Raw genomic sequence first — 15,370 nt, forward strand, 5'->3', positions numbered from 1 at the left:
CACAAAGCAGATTCGGTCTTTTTAGTCTCCAGAAAGTCTATCACTTTCTCTGAAGCTTGAGGCTACAACCTACAGCAGCCTCTTAGAAGTCATATTCTTCTGCTTGTTTCTGTATTTCGTTAGTGGATTATCAGATTGGTCATTCCAAACAAAATCAGTGCTAGCATTTGATTGCTTAGTACCACAATATAGTGTAAATACAACCTCTTCACACTTGCATTCAGACAAAAGTATTTTGTTGCCTATGTAGGAAATCCCCTTCGGGTTACTTTTCTCGTAATTTTCCACATTAAAAGATTTTCATGTTTTCTAAAAGTTATTAGAAACACCAAACCCAGTTTTTCATTCCACCTGATCACACAACACACTTTAAACAATCAAGATTCATCAATCTCATCTTTTCTGAAAGATGATTCCTATCATCTTAAGGATTTAAATCAAAGTAAAGAAAATCCCCAAAGATGACTAAAATTATCCATGTTCTGAAATTATTTAAATTGACAAATTCTTCATAATTCAGTTATGAGTTTCAATTTTAGAAAGTACCCTTTTTCAGGCACTAAAGCAATAATTTATTTCTTAATTTTAGAAAAAAATTCAGGAAATGAAATAACTTCCTTATTATTTTATACTAAAACTAAATGAACAGATATGGGTATAATCTAGTGATTAACATTTCCAACTGGAGAGACCAAGCCCACATTTTTAAAAGTTTTATCTCTTTGTCCTTGTACCTATACCAGAGATACTTGTTAAAATTTGCTTTGAGTTTTATAAATAAATGTTTAATTTTCAAAACAAGTATGTTTTGAAATTTAACTCTATTAGCCATGTGAAATGTATGAATGAACAAAATAAGGCTAGTGTGCTTTTTTTCCCTTATAACTTATTTACAATCTAGGGAAAATACTTGTTGCTTCCAATTTTCAAATGAGGTCTCGATTTAAAAAGAATTAGTCCTAATAAGTATGCATCCTTTTCAGACCAAGAAAAGATGATACTGTGGATGATAGCATTTTACAAGACCCTGTTGAATCCCAAGACTTATATATTCATTATTAGTCTAATATGGGGCCTTAGTTTAAAAATCACTTTACATATTTATTGAAGTGTTCATCCTCAGTAACGATTCATTATAGTTGAATTTGGAAAAGCCTGCACCAGAAATTGTCTTGACAGAACCAATTCATAATTTGTGCTGAGTCTTACTGTGAACAAAGGCAGGCAGAGAGAAAAAAGGCAAAGACAATCTGAGGGACACATTCTCATATATAAATTAGAAACTACAATTCTTATATTCTGGAGCTTTATACAGACATTTTAGTGGGGTGGGAAGTATTTAAAAATTGCATGTATTATTAAAATACTGAATCTAATCCTAGAAGAGTCTAGTTTAGTAGTCTTAAGAAGTAATACTTGATTTTTCAAAGAGCTAGAATCACTTAGGAATTGGGAGAAGTGAACGCCAATCTTACAAGGTGAACAATCTTTATAAAAATTATAAAGATTTAATAGCGCAGTGGTTGTTCCCCCAAAGTCCAGCCATGCTTTCTGCTTAGTGTTGTTTTTAAGAGAAGTGGGAGACAATATACACAATCACGTAGAATCAAAAGTCAGCTTGGATATAAGCTGAAAAGCAGTCAACTGCTTTATTGGGGAGGTAACTGAGCGTAGGCCTGGCAGGGGAAACAGGTGGGCCGTGTGCACATTAAGATGGAGTCAAGACCTCCCACTCTATCTGTGGTAAGTTACAAGGAGAAATAGTTTCTTCTTTGACCAAAGACAAAGAAAAAAATGGATAGAGAAGGTGAGCACAGGATATCAGAGTAAGACTCACGGTAGTGAAGTAAGACTCACTTAAAACCTGAAAGTGGGTTATAAAACAAAGGCTCAGGACTATGTGTATTTATCTGAAAATTATAGATCTTTGCTTATTTTAATAAGAGGTTTCATCCAATCACCTACCATTTAAAATACAGATGAGGTCTTGGGAGTTTACACCTAGCAGTACTGACTGCACTAGAACTCAAGGTAAGTTACAGCTATGTTAGACTAGGAAGACTACAGATAGGTTAATTTGTGAGTGTTAACAGTTCAAAAGTAAAAAGAAACATACCTGGTGGCAAATTCTATCTAAGTATGTGAGTATGTGTGGGGAGGTGGGGGCAGGGGGCGCAGATGGGACATAGATATCAGGAATCCATCACTATAAATTATACCAAAAACTTGTATTTTTTTAATAGAGAAACCACATGTGGTAACAAAGGTATGTTACCCAACACTCAGCTTGAAGCCAGAAAGAAATCTTCCTACTCGGATGATGAAGTCAAAACCCAGGGCCTCCTTTACCTTTTGGCTGGATACTCATGAAGGGAAAAATGAACAGCTTCAATATGTCAGACTTCTTGCACATAAAGTGGACATTGACATATAAAATGGCTATGTTTAAAAACACAGCAATATTCCAGATCGCTATGTTCTGTTCCATAGACACATTATTTCCGTATGCAAGACTGATAACAGTGTAAATGCTAGCATAGTCCTTGGGATAAGGTCTCACCATATTAGGAAACATCGCTAGGCTATAAAAGTTGATTGCAGTCAGTTTTCTGCATTTCTTCTTGGAGATGGTGATGGTATTATCATCTTTAAATCCTTGTGGAGCTTTCCCTCTGTTTCATTATGCTGAAAACAACAACCTCCTTGATTGAAAAAAAAAATCAGATATGCTATCATTTTACATGGTGTAGCATATAGTAGCTCTTCAAAGATGAATCTCTGATCACACCTTTAGTGTGGATGAAATGCATCTTCATGTCATAACTACAAGCAACTTTTTTTCATTTCTTAATACTAGAGATGGCACCAGTCTAGTGATCATGCATACTGGTCTTTTATTTTGGTTCTAAAATTGGTAATTATTTTAAGTTTACATTAAGAGTGCCTGAAAGTTAAAGCCACCCCTCCCCCACCCCGAGTTAATCTAAATGTATGGGGCCACATTTAACACAAGGCTGTTTTCACACCTTACAATATCTGTGATCAGATGCCTGTAGACAGACATCTTGAAAGCCTTCCAGTCATTATTTGCACTGATATTCCTAGTTGAAAGCCCTTGGCTTGTGGTCACTACTACAATAATCAAACTGGAAGACACCACAAAGTTCAGGGAAGAAATATGTTCTGAATCTTTAAGTTTTTTTCTGGGTGAATGATGTATGTAAAAGCAAATTCAGAGGGTGAAGGCTAACAGAACTTTAAATTGTGGTTAGAATTGGACTATGGGCAAATCACAGTCCTGTGAGCCTTGATTATCAGGTCTTTAAATGGAAATTTTTTTTAAAGACTATGTTAAATATTTCAATGCTCTGAAATTTCAAGATTTTAATACATTTTTTTTTCTTATTAGTCCATAGGTTACCCAGTGAATGTGACATGGGTTGGGTGTGCTTAAAACTAGGAGTCAAATCTGATGAAAAAAAGTTCTCAAAAGATTTATTCAGATAAAACTTGACCAGGGATAACCAGTATTGCACCTCATCACATTTAATAGGTCTTTATTACTTAAAAACAAAAGACCTTAAAGAATATAAATATAGCATTTCTCCTGAACATATGAATTAATCAAAACACAGCAAGAATGCATGAAAGTCAGAGAGAGATAGCCTAACACTTTTCCTGTGCTATAGTGACTAAGTATTTAACTAAAAATTACTGTATATAAGCCAATAAACGTGCATGCACACACCGATTCACCCTCACGTCTGTGCAGAGAGCTAGGCTTACCATCTTTGTCAGGCAAACCTTTTCTTATACAATGCCAATTAAATGTCATGAAGACGGAAAGGCCATTAATGCCATTTCAAATCTTCAGATAGCTGCCTCAAATATTTTTACCTACACAGCAAAAGCAAGTAAATTAAGGGTCCTTGCTTACATCTCTTCCCTTCTCTTCCCCTCCCCACTGTTTTTGGAAGATGGGGTATAAAGGTTGCTTGCATCCACCATTTAAGTAGTACTGCTGTGAAGAAATAAGGAATATTCCTAAGTTTAACATTTGCCTTTCAGGCTACTGAGTCTAGATGCAACTATTACCACAAACCCCCAACAAGGAACAGACCAAAATTTTCACAGTGGGGGTGGGTTATTTGTTCTGCTATTTTAACATTGAGATAATTAAAAAACAGTACTGGTTCACTTAACTTGTACATTTTAAAAGTTAATTGTATGTTATATGGATTTCACCTCAATTTAAAAAAAAGGCACTGGGTACTTTAAAGACTTTATACATTACATGGAGGGGGGAATAACTTTTGGTGTGCTGCTTTGTAACAGAACACAATAGGGAGTCTAAGTACCAAACAGGAGCTGGAACATCAAAACTGTTCTAAGCAACCTGTTTCAGGATCAGTTTGGAGATTTAGAATAACCATAACATAGGAAGTGGCCTAAGAGCAAAGTCAAATCAACGACTGCCTTAGGAAGTGTGGTCTGAGGAACCTGGAGAAAATGCATTAACTCACGTGCAGCAATTTCCAATTGTCTTATGGAAATTCTAGGTACTTCAGTTCCACATTCAATTCTCAAATGGCTAGACTGCTTAGGTTTGCCTTTAGGACTCAGGACCAAATAGGTATATAAACTCTATTTCTATATAGCTCAGATTCAGCACAGACTCAAATGCACTGTGAAACATTCTTTTTAATGAATCTTGATTTCTCAAGAGTGATTCTGTGAAAAAAGATCCTGATTAAAGAGGCTGAAGGCTGGTGTGCTCAGTCATTTAAGACTGCCAGGAATACCACTCATGACAGCAAATATGGGACATTAAAAGAGACTCAAAAGCAGTGGCTTCTCCATCTATCAGCATGGCTTCACAGATAGTACTATTGAGTAATGCCTTGTGTTTTGAAGCATTATCATTTTTAAACATACCAGTGGATATTTCAGATGACATACTTGGAACAAGTCCCGTGAGTTTTACAATATTTCAGTACCAGAAAGCTAAGGATGCTTCCAAAGTAAGCAAAATTGCTATTAATGAATAATAAGGAAAAAACGTATATATCTGTGTCTATAGCTATGTCTCTATATTCATTTCTGACCCAAAACAGCTTCAGCAATTTTTCCTAGAGGTTACACCTAAATATATAAATACAAGGATCAAGAGTATATTAGTTTAATAACGGATTGGTTTGTATATATATTCTTACAAAATATTTTTTGGGGAAAATTAAAAAAAAATTACAACTTGTTGTGATAAAATTCTTAATTTCTCTTTTCTCCACTCTTTACCAATCTACTGCTTTTAATTCCAATTTGTTATGCAAATAAAGAGGAAGACCTAATCAAACAAAGAAAGGTTATTTTCCATATGCAGGTGGAAAGATGATTCTTTCCAGTGTTTGTGTGAGCTTGGGTGAAAATAGCTCATACCTACAATATGGGTTCCTCACTGATCAGACTCATCATATGCTACGTCTACTTCCTCCGCCTGAATCTTTCACATTGTAAATATGCGTCTAGCAATATATTCTAATTGGGAATTCCTACATGTGTCCAGTATCATCCAGGGCTTTCCCCAGGCCTTTCTCTGCATTGTTTCCATGTTTTCCTACCATACTTTGAGGAAGGAATGTTCATCCAACTATGGGAAGTTTCCCTTTGGATCCTCTTCAACTGACAGGATACCCGCCCAAGATTCTCCAGGCAATACCAAGCTTTCTACAATTCCTTCAGATAATCTTCCTACTCTCAAGAAAGGACTAGAGGAAAAGGCAGTCGAGAACAGACCCCAAAGGTTATGAACAGTTGCCTTCTTTGCAGCGCCAGTCACAGTGTTGGACAGCTACCTACCATCCTCCCCCTGATTCTCAGTCACCATTCAGTGCTAAGCAGTCACCCACCGACCAAGCCTCCTGATTGGTCATTCCCTTAACAATATTCACTACACTAAAAGGTAAAATTCACTCAACTCCTTCCAACACATATCACTGGTTCTCTCCTGCCACAAGATTAGGTACTTGAAAGCTGTCCTCTTGAATATCCTTGTGACCTTTTCTTCTTCACCTCTAAAGTGAGGTGAAGGAGACCCTTCTTCACCTCCTATTGCTAACAGGAGCCCCTTCATCTATTCTTATTTTCTCTAATCCCACATTCTGTCTCCCAGGTTTTCTGATTCTTACCAAAAAACAGGGGAGGATATATCCCACCTCTTCAAGCTAAACCCACAACCTGACCTCACCTCAGGAGTTTATGTGCTCCTAGCACCTTAAGAAACCAGTTATCTTAACAGATGAGCCTGTCTTCTCAGATTGTACATGTTTTCCTCTAAATTGGCTCTGTATGTTCTGCTTTAAATATTCAGGCATCTCTGTCATCTTAAAACATGCTCTCTGTGACCTACTACGCCTCTAGTGAGCATCTTGCTTTTCTCTTCCCCTTGTCACCAAATGGCTTAGGTGAGTAGTCAGTGACCACTGCACCCACAGCCCTGACGTTTTCCTCATGAATCCTAGGAATCTGGCTTCCATCTCTACTTTCTCTATGAAAGTTATATTTTTTAAGTCCACCTATCCAAACCCAAAGGCCCTTTATTAAACCTAATGCTTTCTGATCATAATTTCTTTTACATTCCTATTACTGTTCTAGACCAGGCCATGTATTTGCACTAGCCAGCAAAGACGTACTTCTAACTTGTCCTAATTTCAAGCAAATGTATTACCAAATTAATCTTGTTCAAGCACTGTGTTCAAGTCAAATCTTTACCAAGATATATAGTTCTCTGCTGTCTCTGTCTACATACATATACATTAAGTATGAACACTTCTTCCTGGTTTTTAAAGCTTTAGCACACTTAACCACTTTCCCCACATGACCCTCACACCGCAGAGAAGCCCACCTCCTAACTGTGCTTCCCTCCTATGCCTTGGTTTTTTTTTTTTTTTAACTTACTCCCTTTTCTGTATTTTCCCCTTCTATTATCTAAATATAAGCCATTCTTCAAAATAAAAAAGTCCTATACTTTTATGAGGCCTTTCCCTGAACCAGCTCGAATAACTTTTTTCTCTAAATCCTATTTTTACTTTGATAACATCACAATGTCTGACTAGTTCACTAAACATGCTCTGTGACTACCTGCCTCTATTGCTGCTATTTATTCAGAAACAGGAGACACAGAGTAGGTACTTGCTCAGATAAAAAGGCTGAGGGCAAAGAGATACAGCAGTAAGGGACGAAGTTCTGGCTTAATACCGATTATTGACTGTAGCCTTATTTTGCAGAAAAACACAAAAATTGTTGTTTTGGGTTATCACCACTTTATAATTTTTTTCAAAAAAATTTTTTTCAATTGTATGACATCCATTTCTTAAAGTCAATTAAGCAGGTTTGTGAAAATGTTATGATCAAACAATCTAAAACCTTACAACTCTATAAGATAAAATGTCTCCCACTTTTATGTATATATCAATAACAATAATCTTTATTTTGTAAGATTTCAATGCACCTGCACTTTGTTCCTTTCTGTTGGCTTTCTGAGGCAATGGCTCTGTGGCAGTAATTCCCTATTGAGCTGTGTCACAGCAGAATAGCCCTCTGGCAGTCTTGAAGGTGCTTGGAATACTGCACAAGTAGGAGCCAGGTCAGTAAAAATGTGCACAGACACAATGCATTAAAGCTGTTTTCTTCAAAAAAAGCAACATATACAGAAAGTTCAAGATAATTCCCAGCACACTAGGCAGAGACACGCGCGGGTACACACTTACACACTCAACTGAGAAATACTTAAATACTGAATATTAGTCTTCCTTATGGAGATTTTTTTTTTCAGTCTCTCCAAATTAAAATTTTAAAATGTCAAGTATCAGTGTTCAATACCTTCTACTGCCATTGTCAGAGAGATGAATAAGGAAATGAGTCTGGCCTGCTAAAGCTGTTCTTGTCATTAAAATATATCAAAACTGACCTTACAAAAGTAAGGGTCTGACACCCTCGGTTAACCAAACTCAACGATATCTAAGAACAGATATACATTTATCACTACACCTTAAGACAAAGCCATTTTATTTGAAATAAAACTGTCAACAGAATGTTATCCTTGATGACAGGGTCTGTACTTTATTCAATCTTGTATCCCTTAAGATCTAACTCAGGTCACTATACAGAATAGGCACTCAAATATTTAATTAATGTTAAAATAAGGGAGAGTATACAAAAGCACCACCTGGAAAAACAAAATTCAACAGAATGAAAAAGAAAGTATTTTTCAATCAGGAAATATTTTCTAATGGAATCCACGAAAAGAGGCACTTGACATTCATCGGGCATGACTAAAATCATTTAGTAGAGGTCTCTATCTCCTATAGTGACACTAAAAACAATTCTAAGCAATTTAACTTTTTCTTTCAGGGGGGAGGGTCAGCAAACCCTTTATAAACCTAAGCACCACAGATTTCTCCCGAGAATAAAATAGACATCTATACCTATACCCAAAAAAAAAAAAAAAAAAAAAATCACAACTGTGTATTTACTTTCAAAGAGTTCTAGACTTCAGGTTTAAAATAGCTGATCTAAAGAACAGACTGGTTGCTTTTTAAAGGAGGTGGATATAAAAGCATATAAAACTTCCCTTGTGTATGATGGCTTAATCATGAAGAATTTATCAAAGACTAATTTGAATCTTTTAGGATTTCTCATTCTGTACCATCATTTGGCATCATCATTTACTTGCCATGTCAAGCAGTTCTTTCTTCCATGTGTTGCATAATTTCTTGCATACTTTTGTATAATTAATGCCTATGATTTTAAGAATTCATTTTAAAAAATAAACATGTTATATGAAATGTTAAATAAGCAAAACCGTGAGGCTTATTATTCTTAGGTTTATAAGATATTGCAATTTACAAAGTTATATGATAATCTTCAGTTATTTCATATGAAAGTATGTAAGTTCAAGTCTCACTGCACAAGGACCATTTTTCTGATGTAAGACTGTGTGGAAGTGTGGCAAGAAAAGAAGTAGGCAGGAAGACAGTTCTAGAAATCTATGTAGGACTCTGTCAAGTCCGGGCAAACTACCTGACAGTTTTTTGGCATTGGCTAGAAACGTGAGAGAAAGATACCAAAGGAGAGAAGCCTTGTTTAACGTGTATCTCTCAGTAGTGAGAAGTGAGTAAATGGAGATTTGTAAGAAGATCCAGGTGACGAAAGGCTTGTGGTGAAGGCTGGAGAAGGGCCCTCGTCTGTTAACAAAGGCCAGCAGCCTCAGCACCACAGGAGACATCAAGTGGATGCCGTGGCCTCTTATAGCAAAGATGAAACCATAACTATCCCATGACAAAAGGCTTCTGTGTAAGACTACAATACCTTATTTTCTAGATTTCTTATAATGCTGTGCTAAAGTCACTTCTTAATAAGAAAGAGATTATCAGCTGTGCAGAATTTTATAAAAATAATTTCAAAGGCTACATAATAAGCTGTTTCTATAGCCTCGGTTAACCAAATTGAAGGACACCTAAAAACAGATTTTAGTTTACTCCCACTATACCTCAACAAGTCATTTAATTTGTTGTATTATATCTAACAGAAGGTAAACAGACCTAATATAGAGAAGTAATCTTGAAAACTGCAGCATAATATTAAGTATCATTTCCTAATAAAGTTATTATTCTGGTTGCTTTAAATCTTTAGGCTTCCTTTTTGGTATCTGTATGACTTTTTAAATATTTTTAACAAATTAAGGTATATCTTTTATCACAATTGTTTTTTGCAAATCTTAAGAAGAGACCTGACTTTCCTTTTTCTTCCCAGATGCTTAATTCAGGCAGAATAGGGTCATGCCATTTGAATTCAGCTTTTGTCTATTGCTCAGAATTGAATTCAGTTTATTTTCTTTCATTATCGGTTTAAAATTATTTCAAGACCTTATGTACTACCCAAAAACACTGCTTTATATTACGTCCTATCAAGCAATCCACCATTCCGTGATTAACTAAAGTTATCTATGACAACTTATGTGACCTAATTTTAGACCAGCCTCAAACTCTTCTCTTCCTCCTTAATCTCATTCTGGTCAAGTACTTGTGATATAGTTTTATTATCACATTTTAATTATTAAACAATGAAATTTCCAAACAGATAACCCATAACTACTGTATGTTCAATAAAAATGTTAAGCTACTATAGTTGTTTCTCACAACGTGGACCCCATATTCAAGTCTCTGATAAATCAATTTTAAGTTGAAATTCCATTTCTGAGGCATTTCCTGGTATACTAGTCAGTGCATTAGAAAAGAGATTATATTGCATTTAGTCTATAATAATTATCTTTTAACTGTCTACATATAATTAACAACCATTCAAAAAGAAAGTGCAAATGTGCAAATGAGAGAACAAAAACAGTTTCTAAACATGTAATTCATAATATAGGATATAAATCCATACAACTAAAAACAATTGCTGACAACATCCTTCTGAGCATTAAATGACACCACCAACTCTGTTTTATATGTATTGTTTCTTCTCGAGTATTCAAAGAATGTAATAGACATGATCTTCTTAATTTTCAAAATTTTCATGAGTATATTAGGATATTACCATTTTTTTTCACAAACCGGAAAACAAAGAACTACTTATTACCTTTGTATATTTTCAGTAATATAGCCAAATAAGAACAATTCTAGCTAATCTCAGCTGGGATCTTAATTAGTACTACAAGTTTATTTGTGTGAGTTAAAAATATTATCACTCATGAGAAACAATGCCAAAATTATTATGCTGATAAATGGTGTTAAAGGCCTAATGAAGAAATACTTTAGCAACTATGAGGTAACACACTAGTTGTAGGCATGAGGAACGTTTATATTGGCTCTTTTGGGTGTATACATTAAATGCAAAATCAGAAAGGAATCATGCAAAAATCCGGTTGCCCATGCAAGCACCCCAGAGTCTAATCCTCTCCTCTCAGTTCTGTTGTCAGGCCACAGTAGTGTGGAGACTTGTAGGCTGCTGTCCTTGTTGTAATGAATGGGAAGAGGCTGACAGTGGCATAGTCGAAACCTTCACCTCTTCTTCCCCTGTGGAAAAGTCAGTCATGGTCTAGTTATGGGTGACTAGATTTGTTAACAGTCCCTTTAAAAATGATTTCAATATCTGGAATACTGACACATATATAAAATACATGCTTAACGGTTGGAATCCAGGTGTGAAACAAGACATAAATTTTTAAATATAAACTTATCAAGTACCTAGAAAGTAGTTACACTCTAAACACACCCATAATTTAATACTATGTTAGATTTAAGAACAAATATAACAGATTCAGGATTATAAATATACAAAAAGAAAAAAGAGAAAGACCAGGAAAGCCATTCTTTTCCAAGCCAATTGGACCCCTTATAAATTCAGATACTCCTAAAGTGAGTAGTATTTTGTGAAAAAATTAAAACTAAATTCATAGGAGTGAAAAACGTGACTTTTAGAAGGGAAAAACAACATGTTTTAAAAGCAGAAACTATGTGTAGTAAAAAGAAATAAAATGATATAAATATTAATTTAGAAAATTAACAGAGCATCTGAAAATTCAATGTATATTTTTGAAGTAATTGGAAAATAGTAAAATGCTAAGAATACAATGATCCAATTGACTGAAAGTGAGATGACTACTTCTAGGTCAGAGAACCATACATGAAATGAGATCAGTTGTCCTTGTCATATGACTACAAGTGACTTGTTTCACCCATGACTCAAAATTCAATCTAGTCACTGTTAAAACAGCTAAATCAGAAACAAAGAAAAATGCCCTCATATGTGAAATTTGAATTAACAAAACACATGAAAAAAATCCAACCCTAAACAGTTTCAAGTATTTTTCTAAGTGGATCTTGAAACAATGCTTACAGACTTAGAGCTTATTATTGTTTGTTTTCCAAATAATTTTGAGCATTATGGAATAAAAACACCTGGCAGAAGTTCTTTGAAAAACAATTCTACAATATTACATTTAGAAAGACAGCTTAACTGGCATCAGGAAGAAAAAGACTTTCAGTCTTTAGAACAAGTTATTTCATATTTTTTCAGTAAATCGGCAGTCTATAAACCCCAAGTACATAAACAAGGAGGCTGAGTCAAGAAAATTTAGACTAGAGTTGTTGGTAAAAACATGGTATTAAAGAGGTCTAAGCAAGAGATTAATTTTCATCAAGCGAATAAATTTCATTCATCTTTTAAAAAACTATAGGCCATAACCCTGGTCTGGGCTAATTTTTTCACAAATAGGTATTGTTGATAAAAAGGAATCTGCAAGTATGTGAGAGCAACAATCAATTACTACGGGAAGAAAGCCAAGTGGTCTTCATATATGATGGAGTGCATCAGTGTTGTAGTGAAAAAACATTTCAGTAACTGAATGTGGGATCTGGGTTCTTATCCTAATTCTCCTATTAATTGAACATGTCACTTTAGCAAGTAATTTAACCTTTCTGGAACAAACTTTTGACATTCCTAAAGTGGAAGAATTGGGCAAGGTAAGTCACTTTCTAAAGTGAAAGCACATAGTTCCAATAATAAAGATCTGAAAGGACCCACTATAACTGCCTACAAAGTTTCCCCTCAAAAATTTTCAAAAACTCTTCCAAACCATCTGAACTGGATACGCAGCCAAGAAAATACTGCTAAAAAGATTTCACAAATTAAGGAAATAACTAATTTTAAGCACAAAAACATTTCAACTATGCAAAGGAAATGGAAGCCACATTTCTGTCAAACCTCTGGCAACTGTCCTTCCCATGATAGGTTTCAGATATACTAATCTTTAATAATGAACTGAAACAAACTAAAACTAAAAATTTAAATATGAATACAGAACAAACAGTCACGGTATCTATGTGATATCTAGTTGACTGATACCTCTAAGTATCTGTCCTACAGGCAAGGATCCTAGTTTGCTCTGCTTATCCAAAGAATACACACATGCTTCTTTTCTAATGCAGAATATTGTTTAAGCATAACCAAGAGGTAGGTCTCACTGAAACAACATGTACTATCCATTATGAAGCCTGCAACAGCTACCCTACAGTAAGATACCATGATAACCACTACAAGATACAAAGCTGAACCTACATCAATAGTTCAACTTAAGTACAAATGAGTTACAACTTGGAGGGAGGGATTAGATATTGCCTTGATATTAAACTAAACAGTTAAGATGCACATCATTTTGCTGAATTTTACTCTCTTATGGCTGTTTCTGAAAACCCTAAATCATCTAGCTACAATTATACAACTATTCTGTTTTGAGGCATAACACATTCAGTTTCCCTGAGGTAGCTGTCAAATGTCTATAAGCTATGAGAGGATTCTGTGTGACTCTTAATAACAATTTTAAATATTTTGATACATTAAAAATGAAATTTCTGTAGTCATCAGAGCCTTAAAAATAAGCTAATAATAAGCTTAATATAAGTCACCATTTAAATACCAAGCAAGTAAACACAGCAGAAAATGAAAATCTGAAATAGAAAATTCTCCCCACCTCCCCCAAAACATAACAATGATTCAGAACCTACAGTTGGTGACTTAAGAGTTTCTGAGGAGAAAGAGTATTTTATGCTATATAATTAAGTGTATGTTAAAAGGAAAAAACCCCACAAAGTTAGGCCCATAACTTAATGCCACATTTTGTTTTCATAACGTTCCTTTAGATGAAGATTTCAAATGACTAACGTGAAGACAACTACACTCACAATCCACTATTCATTATCACTGTGGCATTTCCAGAATATCTACTGGTTTGAGTATTTGGGTTAAAACTGCTCTTTATGGGCTAATGGACAGTAACAATAACTGAAACTGACAGAATAATGTATCAAAGATGGCCGTGCAGTAAGTCAAATAAAAGCACAAGATGAGGTAAGCTAAGAACCAGAGTTCCACAAGCCATCCTCCTTCCTAATATACAGAGGCCATGCTGTCTGCCTTTCTGTCAGCACACTCCATCTTTTCATCGTATCTATACAATATATCAAAAGCACCTCCTGTTACAGAAGGCAATTCCATTGCTTCTTAATGTAATGACCTAGTACTTCCTGCCTCTATGCCTTTATTCAAGAGCTTTCATCAACATAAAAGGCCCTTCTCTTTCCCTCCTACTAATCAAAATCCAAGATACCATAATACAGATCAATGCCTACTTCATCAATAAAACCACCCCAACAATTATAGGCTCCGCTGATGTTTCTTAGCATCTATTATCATAGTTATCACTTTCATACAAAATCTTAATTTCACCTCTTCAACTACACTGTAAAGTACCTAAAGACAGTATATCTCTTTTTATTAGCCACATGGCCTAGTTCACCATTGGGCAAACAGAAACCCAAATGTTCACTGTAAATTGGTTTGTTTTATTTTTAAGTGTTTGGAATATTTAGGGGAACTTAACTAATTTTCAATGTTATAATCAATTATGAGATACACTATTGGTAATTGAATGTCATATCTTTAAAAGATTAAAACGAAAAGACCAAATTACAGTCTAATATGCTGTCTTGGATGGAAGACAAAAAGGAGTATTGGGAACTGAACACTTGGCAACTCACAAGTGGGAATCATGTAGAAGGGGAGGACTGAAAAATGTCATTCTAGATTATCTACTACATAAACAAGTATCATAAGTCCCACCAATGTGCAAAGCACTACATGAGGTGCTATTAAACATGAGCAAACTAATTTCACTATACCAACTATTAACTTCACTATATCACCAGCCACAAACCTTTTTCTCATAACCCACCTACTGCACTGAAAATTAAATGTTGGTCGCAAAAGGCCTAGAGGCAAAGAACTTTGATGGATCTCTGTAAATTTACCTATTACCCCTTCTAAAAACAAAAGAATGAACGCTTTGCTGGTACAGCACATTATTAAAATAACACTGTGCCATGCCTTGGTCTTTAAAGCCCAAGAAAAGGGATAAAAATTAATTTTATGAATATGCAACAGAATGAGGAACTATTTTATTTTACTTGACAGAATCAGGAGAGGAACAAACTCTCTTTCTTACCAATCATTCTTTAAAGCCCAAATTAAATGAAAAACTATTAGTAAGAATGATTCCTTTAGCTATAGATGTCCCTTGATCTAAAAAACGTTAAAAGGGACCTTAAGACCCAAAAGTTCTGAAATCCTCAAGGGTAGCAGTACAAAACCAGAAGTATTCTGGCATCATTTACTGGAACCTAATATTTTCCCCAGAAATAAAAACATGACAGACCAAAAGGGAAAATATCTCTCCTTGAAAAATTTCTTTTTCACAGAAAGTATAGTCACATATGATATGTCTGTGAAACATTAATAATCAGAGTTCTCAAAT

General features: G+C 34.9%; 1 protein-coding gene across 10 annotated transcripts in view; it reads right to left on the reverse strand.

Annotated features, from left to right (window-relative positions):
* CNOT4 (CCR4-NOT transcription complex subunit 4) overlaps positions 1-15,370 on the reverse strand; it is a gene marked incomplete at both ends in the record, with an annotated part of 70,810 nt that overhangs the window by 12,449 nt on the left and 42,991 nt on the right. For 2 of the 10 annotated variants that reach the window (XM_084229709.1, XM_084229717.1), the window contains one exon: positions 10,975-11,075. The exons of the other annotated variants lie outside the window; for them this stretch is intronic. In XM_084229709.1, coding sequence (XP_084085835.1) covers positions 10,975-11,075 — 101 coding nt within the window. Of the gene's footprint in view, positions 1-10,974; positions 11,076-15,370 lie in introns of those variants that run through there. 10 annotated transcript variants of the gene reach the window in all.

This window comes from Talpa europaea (assembly GCF_964194135.1).
Source record: "Talpa europaea genome assembly, chromosome: 3".
NCBI classification, from domain to species: domain Eukaryota; kingdom Metazoa; phylum Chordata; class Mammalia; order Eulipotyphla; family Talpidae; genus Talpa; species Talpa europaea.